Raw genomic sequence first — 12,299 nt, forward strand, 5'->3', positions numbered from 1 at the left:
AAAAACAGGAACATTGTTAGGGACAAGCTGTGCAAGTAACAAGTGGCTGGTGCTGTCCCTGCAGAATGGAGGTGTACAGGAGTCAGGACACTGGTTAGTGTGTAGTAGTGCAGCCATGGAAAGCAGCACAACATACGGTCACTCCCCATCTCTGGCTGCGCAGGCTTCTCTCCATAAAACAACATTAGGATAAGAGCGCAGCTAAAGAACATGTTCATTACGTTACAGCAGCTGGGATTCATAATGAGGAATGAGGTGGCTGAAGATATTTGATCAGTATAGATTATAAAGCAGGCTGTAGGGAGAGTACCAGCACCGCTGGCAATGTGGAAGCAATACTACTGAGCTGCTGCTCCTCTCTGGCTGTTGCCTGGCAAACACACAGTCAGCCTCTCTCTCACACATCACTACCGGGTTAGAGAGAGGAGAAAGCAGACAGCTCCCATCCCTCCTCCTCTCCATCCTTCCCCTCCCACTACCCCTCTGCCAGTTATTACTGTACAACTAGTACACACACACACGTACACACACATACACACGCTGCCACACAATCGCTGTACCAGCTGCAGCAGCAGCCACCATGGAGACCAGCTAACATCCACCAGTGACTGTCACACACATGCATGTATAAATACATTTCACACTGTGTATACATACACACACACACACTCAGTTGGAGCAAGAGGCTACAGTACTTCTCCTCCTCCTTCCTTTAGCTGCTGCTACCTCCCATCTCCAAAGCCTGGCCATTCTTCAGGACAGCAGCAAGGAGCCCCCTTGTCATCCTCTCTCTGCCTTTCCTAAGCCACACTCCACAGACGCAGGGGCAATGTCCAAGAGCCTGAAAAAGAAAAACCACTGGACTAACAAAGTCCATGAGTGTGTGATTGACAGGAGCCTGGAAGGGGAGCTGGGCTTTGAGATCAGAGGGGGTGCTGAAAATGGCCAGTTTCCCTATCTTGGGGAGGTGAAGCCTGGGAAGGTGTCTTATCAGAGTGGTAAACTGGTGCCTGAGGAGCTAGTATTGGAGGTTAATGAGACCCCTGTGGCTGGGCTCACCATCAGGGATGTACTGGCTGTGATCAAACATTGCAAGGACCCCATCAGGATCAAGTGTGTCAAACAAGGTAGGAGTGCTCCTTTTACGCACACACGCTGCTATGCTTTAATGTATTTCATAAACACATGCTCTACTGTAGCTGTATCATATGCTGGGGTGCAGCAAAGCATTCCTCACATTGCCCTGTCTCCACATTGCTGTCACTGACTTGCAGGCTTGTATAAGTGACAGTAAAATGCAGAAATGAGTGTTGTATTGTCTTTATGTACACTGGCAATGTACCACTCGAAGAATTGGGGTACCTGCAGAAATAGCATCTCACATGGGGGCTGATGACAGGGAATAAGCCCAGCCCTGCAATGCAGCGCCGTGTAGAGGAGGAAACACATCTACATCCAGGATGTTGCCGGAGTAACTTTGTTTTTGCAGCTGTATTAATGACTTGTTGGAGTTTGGGGATTTCTTGGTGCTGGCTCTGAGGCTGACACTGGGCGTTAGGGGCAGCGATCTGCTGGAAGTTCGGGCTGTGGGCAGCTGTGTCGCCGCAGGATCTGTGCTCTGATATATACAGGCTGCTTGCTGACACTTTGCACACTGTTTATTATGGTGACTGGATGTCAGTAGTCAGCGTTTCATTGTACTTTGCTATTTTGCTTATTTAAAAAGTATTTATTTTTCCTCTGTTTTATGTTCCATGGGCAGTATACAAGCTTTGGCAGGAATGTATAAAAGGCTTTGACATTGTGTGTGTAAATAAAAAAAATATTGCAAAAACACCATTTAAGATGCAGGATGCATGCTGGGCTGAAGTTAGTGCATTCTGTAGAAGTGATGCTTCCTATGTATGGTTTGCAAGCTATTTTAATTGGATAAATGAGAGTGGATGACCTGGGGAAAAGACCTTGGACTGAATACAAGCGATATAACCACAGAAAAGAGCTTAGTAACTAGGTAACACACACTCTGTGGATAGAACATATTCAGAAGGGTAAAGGAATACAGTAGCAGAAGCATTCTGCAAGACTGAGAAGACTTAGCACCTGTGTAACATCTCCCTCCCTGACAAGTCTTTAAATAACTTAGTTACATAGGTGCAAAAATTGTCTGAAGACTAATGAGAGAACCATTTGGGGGAAATAAAAAGTTTATCTTACCAGATACAGCGCATGAATGCAGCACTTGTAGCCGAAAGACTAGGTGAAAAATAAGAATGTGGTGTGTTGTATTGCTAAATATATGTTGCTTTGTGAAATACATGTTGTATTGAATGATCACACAATTAGTAACTGGTGATCTAGTTGTATTAATTTTATTATCTATATGCGATAAATGGCAATCTTGACTAGATCTGGTCATCTGTATGACATCTTACATAAGGCTTACTCTACATTTAATCAGGGTTACTCTGTGTCAGATTATGACAGCTTTGAAGGGATGAGAACAGGCAAGTTATTTACAAAGCTGTATCTCTTACTAACAATGAAATGATCTCATGACAGTGTGCACATCTCTACCAGGCCTCTCCAATGACATGAAGTCATCTATGGAAGTAACACTGAATACATCTGTTGGTGGTGTGAAAGGAAACATTGCTTGTACTGTACCCTACTGAAAGCACATTTACAAAACGTACCTGTGATGATTACACAGCTATGGAGATTGTACATTCATCTGTTCAAATCGCTACTGTTGGAGTCAATTTGAATTGGTATCAATATTATTGGTACCAGGAATGTTTGCACCCCCAATTGTTTCTTCTGATCAAATATAATTTCTGCAAAGCCCATGTGTTAAAGGTTTCTACTAGCATGTTATTGTATTGTTCAACATTGTATAACTCTTCTGACTTCACTGAACTTATGTCATTTGCAATTTGGTGTGCAGGAGCCTGTTGGTGTGTGAGCATGTTGGCAGTCTGAGAAGTGGATTATGCAACTGGAAAGACAGAAAATTATAAACAAAATACGGACCTGGGCTGCACATTTTACGCCTCATTTATAGACAAGTCCAGCTAATGGATGGAAATAAGCACCTAGACATAAGTACAGCAATGCAAAGGGTGCAAATGCCAGTTTATAAGCAGATAAAATACTGCCTGCCTTTACATGTAGCACACTAATACAGGGCTGCTTTATGTTTCTGGTATGACTATGCATGGGGCCAGGATGCTGCCCAATACCATCTTCTAACCTGTCTACAGTATTTACTTTTCCTCCGCTGTAGCACACTTGGCTTGGCCAAGGTGTAAAATGACACTTTTTAGCTGGACTTCCTCCTATCAACAAGGCCCTACTGTATATCCGCTAACATTGTAGTGGCAAACAAAAAATGTCAAATGGTCCTGTGTTATTTTAGCTTATTACTTTAACTTCCTTTGCACATATATTTTGCTTAGTACATAAACACCTAAGTCCATAAAAGCCAAATTCAAAGACATCCTGGTATTGGCTGCTGATTACCAAATGGACACTATTGTAACTGCCTGTGTGTTTGTGGGGTAAGAAACTTAGGGCCTGATTCTACCGTACGCAACTGCGATTGCGCACACAATTGGCCGATTGTTGCGTACTGCGGATGCGTATGCACTGTAGTGCGCGTACGCGAACTAGCCATTGCGATCGCAGTGACTATGCAGACCCCTTGCAGAGTGATTGACAGGAAGTGCCGTTTGTGGGTGGTAACGGGGGTTGGCGGGCAAATGCAGGCGTGCCATTGCGTTTCAACGCCATTGCAGTGGCGTGCATAAATTATTCACTGCGATGCCCTACGCAGCCTGAGGCCTGATAGCGTGAGTGGAAGTTAGCAATTTCTGTGTAAGTTCAGGGCTTGTGCAAGTGTGCATGAGGCTGCGATGGTACTCTATTGTACCAATAGTTTCACAGTCTTGCTAAACATTACGGATGTGGGTATCCTTATGTAGTGCTGCGTATATCGCAATGAATTAACATACTATCGCAGTTGAACTGCGTGGGTAATCACTATTGAATTCGCTGTTGCGTACGGTAGTGAATCAGGCCCTTAGATTGAAAGTGATGGATTGATGTAAATGATTAAATATTCTCTGCACAGCGCTAAGTTTTCTTTAGGAAAACTTACACAGTGATGTTTCGGAGACACCCAGCTCCTTTTACAGTGCCATCGTTTTATTGACATAATATATATAACTTCCAAAACCATGTCCTCACGTAGTCTACCTCACCCCTTTCTACTCCCCAATTCTCTCACTCCTGATTTCTGCTCTTAGCTCCCCTTACGCTGGTTCTCTCCTTATGTCTTCCGTTTGTTTCCACCTTCCTGTAAGCTCAATAAGCAGGGCCTTCCTCCTTTCTGTTCTCATCACCTACTTCTCTTACACACGAGCCACATATCCTCCTTGGGCTCTTTGCCCCTGGACCCCAATCATCTGTTTTTGTTTTTTTCAGATGAACTAGACCCTTCATTTGCGCCCACGCTGACAGCTACAGGTTTCAGCTGATGCTGTACATTTCAGTTGCACACATTGCATTTGTGGCTGTGTTGAGATTTGTAGTGCTATTTGTACTGTACTATTTTACCCTGTATTGCTGACCCCTTTCACCTATGTTAGTTAGCATGATCTTATTGTTTTGCCCTCTGTACGGCGCTGAGGAACACTTGTGGTGCCCTATAAATAAGATTTAATAATAAAAAAAATTAATAATGAGCATGCATTAATTCATACTTGCCAACTCTCTCTCATTGTCAGGGAGACTCCCTGAAATAGCAGCAATCTCCCTGTCTCCCTGAAGAGTCTAGCAATCTCCCTCATTTCACCTTACCCCCATTATTACACTGTTATATAAAAGAAAAAACAGAGATATATACATTCAAATGGGATCATTAGTATAATTTCCCTGCATTGGGTATAAGGCACAGTGATCCCTATGGTTACATGTATTTTCTGATAAGTATCAGTGTGTTTTCATCAACAAGTAGATTTTACTAACTGCTTTGGGGTTCATTTACAAGTGGATGTAAATCAATTTTATGACACGCCTCTCAGATGTATCAGTACACGCCCACTTTACCGCCACGTTCATAGGTGGTGCTTTCACAATCTCCCTGAAATGCTTTTTCAAAAGTAGGCAAGTATGCATTAGTTCCCAAATAGCACACACCTCCCAGTATGACCGCATGCCCGAACTACTTTCCACTGTGACAAACCTCTAATCATAAAGCCACAGCAGTATCACTCCACAAGTGTAAACAATACCATCACTCACAGAGAGACTACTACTGATATACACACTACACACTCCTTGGGTGTATGTATATATATATATATATATATATATATAAAAAATTATCCATATTGCATAAAATCATATCCAATGTGGCACTGTAGATTCTTTAACTAGAGTCTAGCAACAGGTTCGATTCATCAACATTTCAGGATCCTAAATAAAATATTAATAAATATTGAAACGTTGATGAATTGAACCTGCTGCCAGAGTCTGGTTAAAGAATCCTGAGTGCCACACTGGATATGAGTTTATGCAATATGGGCAGTTGTCCTAATGTGACGGTGTGGTGCAGTGTCAGACTTTATATACAGTCAGGTGCATAAATATTGGGACACTGACAGAATTTTCATATTTTGGCCTCTATTCACCACCACAATGGCTTTGAAATGAAACAAACAAGATGTGCTTTAACTGCAGACTTTAATTTGAGGGTAATTACATCCAAATCAGGTGAGCGGTGTAGGAATTACAACGGTTTCTATATGTGCCTCCCACTTTTTAAGGGGCCAAAAGTAATGGGACAAACTATACAATCCTAAATCTAACTTTCACTTTTTAATACTTTGTTGCAAATCCTTTGCAGGCAAATACAGCCTGAAGTCTGGAACACATACACATCACCAGACGCTGGGTTTCATCCCTGGTGATGCTCTGCCAGGCCTCTACTGCAAATGTCTTCAGTTCCTGCTTGTTCTTGGGGCATTTCCCCTTCAGTTTTGTCTTCATCAAGTGAAATGCATGCTCAATCGGATTCAGGTCAGGGGATTGACTTGGCCATTGCATAACATTCCACTTTTTAACCTTAAAAAACTCTTTGGTTGCTTTTGCAGTATGCTTCGGGTCATTGTCCATCTGCACTGTGAAGCGCCGTCCAATGAGTTCTGAAGCATTTGACTGGATATGAGCATATAATATTGCCCAAAACACTTCAGAATTCATTCTGCTGCTTTTGTCAGCAGTCACATCATCAATACATACAAGGGAACCAGTTCCATTGGCAGCCATACATGCCTACGCCATGACACTACCACCACCATGCTTCACTGATGAGGTGGTATGTTTTGGATCATGAGCAGTTCCTTTCCTTCTCCATACTCTTCTCTTCCCATCACTCTGGTACAAGTTGATCATTGTCTCATCTGTCCATAGGATGTTGTTCCAAAACTGTAATGGCTTTTTTAGATGTTGTTTGGCAAACTCTTAATCTGGTCTTCCTGTTTTTGAGGCTCACCAATGGTTTACATCTTGTGGTGAACCCTCTATATTCACTCTTGTGAAGTCTTCTCTTGATTGTTGACTTTGACACATATACACCTACCTCCTGGAGAGTGTTCTTGATTTGGCCAACTGTTGTGAAGGGGTTTTTCTTCACCAGGGAAATAATTCCTCTGTCATCCACCACAGTTGTTTTCCGTGGTCTTCCGGGTCTTTTGGTGTTGCTGAGCTATCCGGTGCGTTCTTTCTTTTTAAGAATGTTCCAAACAGTTGATTTGGCCACACCTAATGTTTTTGCTATCTCTCTGATGGGTTTGTTTTGATTTATCAGCCTAATGATGGCTTGCTTCACTGATAGTGACAGCTCTTTGGATCTCATATTGAGAGTCGACAGCAACTGATTCCAAATGCAAATGTCACACCTAGAATCAACTCCAGACCTTTTACCTGCTTAATTGATAATGAAATAATGAGGGAATAGCCCACACCTGTCCATGAAATAGCTTTTGAGTTGATAGTCCCATTACTTGGCCCCTTAAAAAGTGGGAGGACATATAGAAACCGTTGTAATTCCTACACCGTTCACTTGATTTGGATGTAATTACCCTCAAATTAAATCTGAAAGTCTGCAGTTAAAGCACATCTTGTTTGTTTCATTTCAAAGCCATTGTGGTGGTGAATAGAGGCCAAAATATGAAAATTCTGTCAATGTCCCAATATTTATGCACCTGACTGTATATATATATATATATATATATATATATATATATATATATATTATATACACACACATATACTGTATATACATATACAATAATAAATAAATGCAGTAACAGTGTACTGCAGTCTATAAAGCTGTGGCCTTATGTACACAGCAGCACATAGTAAGTTGCCCTGTTTGCTGTTTAGTGAAAGTACCTGTAGTGGTGGATAAAGTGTCAAACTAACATGACCCTTCCATTTGGTATAACTGTTCTCCCCCAAACATTCCACTTACTTTACTGATGGAGCTTTCTGAGTTTCATCAATCAGTGTTTTAAATAACACCCTTCACATCTATGATTCAGCACAGATGACCTCAGTAGTGACCAGGGTGGGAAGTTCAGGAGGGTCTTAAAGGAAGCCTTAAGTATGAAAGTATGAGTTATTGATCCCTATGCTAAATACATTTTATACTCAGTACAGTATAATCGAATGAAAAATGAAGCAAATATAGAACAAGATCACTGAAGGCCCTTCATTTATTTGAAACGAAATACAGTAAACACAGACATAGGGATGAAAGATCCGTAATGCAATCTTTATATAAGATTAGATCATTATGAGGTAAGGTAAGGGCCGGGCAATGCGTCACACATGAATGCTGAAATCTACAAATTTATTCTTATTTGCCGTGTCATTACACATTCATCAAATGACAGCAGAAGTAATTGTATATTTTAGAGAAGGTGGCACCTATATTGTCCCAAATATTTAGACCAGGGCTATATCTGTTTAGACCAGGGCTATATCACTTTAGAGCAGGGCTATATCACTTTAGAGCAAGGCTATATCAGTTTTCATGGGAAGAATGTGCTTAATACATATCAACAAGTCAGATCCCATAAAATATACTCATCATTTGGAAAGCCCTGATTTACATCAATGAGAGAATAAGGGGTATATTTACTAGTGTGGGTTTTTAGAAGTGGAGATGTTGTCCATAGCAACCAATCAGATTCTAGCTATTATTTTCTAGAAGGTGCTAGATAAATGTTATGTACAATCTGATTGGTTGCTCTGGACAACATCTCCACTTCGTAAAACCGGCACTTTAGTAAATAACTAACTATCAAACCTGCAGCAACTAAAACATTGTTCTAACCTTTGTTCATTAGGAGAATAGTCATACTTGCCAACTCTCCCTGATTGTCAGGGAGACTCCCTGACATAGTAGCAATCTCCTTAACTCCCCGAAGAGTCTAGCAATCTCCCTGATTGCACCTTACACTCATTATGTAGCTGTTATATACTTGTGAGATAAAAAAATCAGAGATATATCCATTCAAATGGTATAATCACTGCTATTTTCCTGCATTAGTTATAAGGCACAATAATCCCTATGGCTACATGCAGTTTCATATAAGGTTTCTTGTGGCCACTTAAATGAAACCCCTTGTAAAACACAATACATGAGCAAGCCCTGAAAAGTATCAGTGTGTTTTCATCAAGTATTGTATATCTTGTTAACTGCTTTGGGGCTCATTTACATTTGGATGTAAGCCAATTTTATGGCACGCCTCTCAGATGTAACAGTACATATCCAATTTACTCCCGTGTTCATACAGTAGGTGCTGCTTTTATAATCTCCCTGAAATGCTTTTTCAAAAGTAGGCAAGTATGAGAATAGTTCTAGGCGGTCTGGGCTAATATTAATTTTGTGTTTCACAGAATGATGAGGGTTACTTTTCTGTGGCAAGTTTTGCTTTTCATTTCCAGGTAATGCGTATCTTCCTAATTCCTCTCTCCTGGGATTTACTAGAACAGTAAAATGATCAGTAAATGGTCGTAGACTTTTACAGTTATGTTTCACTCAATATATCCAACCTAATAAAATATCCTATTAGTAAAATATTTAAAACATTCATGAATTTGAAACTGGGAAATCATATAAATATTAATTGTTACAGTAGCTAACCAAGTATTGTACCTAGAGAAGCTCCATAGTATTCAAACATTATAAATGTAATCAAAATAGGAGAATGTGCTTTTCACCAAAATAAAGGACAAATAAAGCGTATAAGAATGTTTTTTTTTATTTATACAGTTGTTTTTAATATTCTTCTGAACAATTCTGGATATATAACTATATGACGCATTCGGTATGATTTACCACTGGCCGCATGGCCGGCGGTTCAAATCCCGGCAGCAGCCGCCTGACAGAGGAGGAAATCCCGATCGTCCTAAAGGTAAGTATAAACTAACCTAATTCTACCCCCTAACCCTCCTTTAGGGTGCCTAACCCTAACCTCCCCTCCCGTACCTAACCCTAATCCCCCCTGTATCCCTAACCATCCATTTACCGCTGCTCTCCTATGCAGAGCAGTGGTGTCAAAATGTCCCCCAATCCACCTGCCAACACGCCCACGGGCCCGCGGGTGGGAAAGCAGGACAGTACCGAAAATCGGGACTGTCCCGCTGAAATCGGGACAGTTCGGAGGTAAGTATCTGCCTTGTGGGATTGCCGTGGGTGTGTACTTGTTTGGGCCATGCGGACATAGATGGGACGCCTGTCCACAGCATGGAGTGGGTGTAAGTGTCGATACTAATGCTGGTCGCTGCAGATGGAAAAACAGTGGACGGTGCAACCATATGCATGGAGATGGACGGATACTCACATAGACGAACACCTACTGGCATTAGCATAATGTACTAAGGGCCTGATTCAGACTTGGGAATAAAGTGAGATATCTCTCTCAACTGTTAACCTGAACAAACCATATTACAATGCAAGGGGTGTAAATAAATAATTTTTTTTAAATGTGGGGTAAATACTGGCTGCTTTTGCATGTAGCCCACAAATACTGCACAGCTTTATTATTACTCTACAATTTAGATGTCAGTTTAGAAACACTCCTCCCAAATCTAAATCTCTCTGCACATTTTAAATCTGCCCCACCTGCAGTGCAGCATGGTTTCACCAAGATGATCAGTTGAGAGAGAGATCTCACTCTATTCCCAAGTCTGAATCAGGCCCTGAGTCTGGCTGCCCTGGTCGTCTGCACTTGTCGCCACTTTGCTTTTTAACGAATAATAAATCATTTTTGTTAAAAGTTTGAATACATTTGCTGTGAAATGAGTTCTGAACAATACAAATTGCTTTTGTAAAACTCAGAAATGTGGCTATACATGCTGGCTGATATAACATGCTTGCTGAGAATAACCTAGCCAGGAACTAGTTTAACAAAATGTTCTGTTTTGGAGGCGTGGAAGCATTAATGCTTTGATCTTCATTATTACTATGCCGCTGCTGTTATTACTTTGTGTGGAGAGATTTAGGGGAGGATGTACTGTTTGCTAGCTTGTTGGATTTGTGTGTGTCTCCATACAGTCTAATCAGGCATGGAAGAAAGAAAAAACATAGGGCCTGATTCAGAGCCGCTCGTAAGCGGCCGCTTGTTCGTTCTGAGCGATGTTTGCCCAACTGCGCATGCGTACGGATCGTTATACGCATGCGCGAACCAGTCAGTGCGCTCAAAATTCATGTGCTCGCAAAATAGCGAATGCCTGATAATTTGAGTGACAGGAGTAGGCGTATGTGGGTGGTAACAGGGGAAGGTGCTTGAAAACGGGGAGTGGAGATCCGAACGCAGGCGTGCTTAAAGGTCAAAACGGGCGTTTTAAGGGTGTGCATAATTAAAACAGCAGCGTCATTGACCACGTCACTGGGTTATTTTATAGCCAGAACTGCTCGCAAAATTGTGGTAGCAAAAACCAACCCCAAGAATAGCGAGCAGTTCATACCCTGGTCGATGTACTCGATTAATCTAATAAATAGCGGACATGACGTAGGATGCGAGCGGCCAGGGGGCGTATTTTTTCAAAAAACGACCGCAAGTTTTGTTCGCTCGTTCAGACCTAGAGGAGTGAACAGACCGCAAAGAGCGAACGGTTCATTTGAATAGCCACCCCTTGTTTTAGAACGAACGACCGCAAATAGCGAGTGGCTCTGAATGAGGGCCCTTGTGTGGTCTATGTACTAAGCCTGGGAGAGATAAAGTGGATGAAGATAAAGTACTAACCAATCAGCTCCTAACTGCCACTTTACAGGCTGTTTAAAAAATGGCAGTTAGGAGCTGATTGGTTGGTACACTTTAGCTCTCCCAGGCTTAGTACATAGACCCCTGTATCTTTTCTCTCACCTGAACACAATTCCATCCAGCGAGTTATGACTTTAGTAAATCACACCCTTGATATTAATATCTGACATTTCCACTAGGCATTAACCCTGTAATAAATAACACTCCTATTTAACCCAGTTTACAATTAGTGTGATTTCTATTTAAAACTGGTAAAGTTCAGAAACATTCAAGAAAAGATGAAGCAATTTGCAACTATGAATTCCCTGTAATTATTGTGTGGGGGGAATAATGCAGAGTTTACATAAAGCAGTGTTCGGTTAATTTTGGCTAATGACAACATTTCTGAAACTTAATTGTTTATTTTAGGATGCACATCCAGTAAACAGTGGGTCTGTAAGGTTCTGATTAACTCATATATTGACATTAGAATATTATTAGATAATTATTTTGGAGTATACTGAAGGCATGTAAAAAAACATTATTTCATGGCAGCTATGTGCCGACTGAACTTCTCGCTGTCTGCTAATGTCTGTATTACTCTGAAATGTAATCTGACATCTTTCTTAACAAGCTTATTTACATTAATCATTTTACAAATCCTATAAAGTATAAACATTGCTAAACAAAAGACTGTAACAATAAGGATTTATCACTAGCTGATGTACAGTTCATGGTAAATCCCTCTAAACAGTGTTACAAACTGGACAGTATTCCATGAGAAAAACGTAAGGCTCCATCAGTAAATTAAATTCCACAGGATAAAATCAGCAATCTCAGCAGATTTCTTACGTTTTGGTAACAATATTCTTTTGTTTATCAAACAACCCTATTATTTATTTTGTCAGAGGGAATATTTGCTTTGGCACATGTAATTAACTCAGTTCTAGTTTCCCTTCCCTCGTGATATTTGTGACAAGAGGA

At 41.1% G+C, this 12,299-nt stretch overlaps 1 protein-coding gene across 6 annotated transcripts in view; it reads left to right on the plus strand.

Moving 5' to 3' along the window:
* The first annotated feature begins 542 nt into the window (after positions 1-542).
* Positions 543-12,299, plus strand: part of MAGI2 (membrane associated guanylate kinase, WW and PDZ domain containing 2) — a 1,049,810-nt gene continuing 1,038,053 nt past the window's right edge. For 5 of the 6 annotated variants that reach the window (XM_088468807.1, XM_088468811.1, XM_088468812.1 and 2 more), the window contains exon 1: positions 751-1,127. In XM_088468807.1, the coding sequence (XP_088324933.1) occupies positions 830-1,127 (298 nt within the window). In that variant the 5' untranslated portion in view covers positions 751-829. Of the gene's footprint in view, positions 1,128-12,299 lie in introns of all 6 variants that reach the window. The other variant, XM_088468806.1, reaches the window with a different exon arrangement.

The sequence above is a fragment of the Taudactylus pleione genome, unplaced genomic scaffold (assembly GCF_031769625.1).
Source record: "Taudactylus pleione unplaced genomic scaffold, aTauple2 ptg000086l, whole genome shotgun sequence".
Taxonomy (NCBI): Eukaryota; Metazoa; Chordata; class Amphibia; order Anura; family Myobatrachidae; genus Taudactylus; species Taudactylus pleione.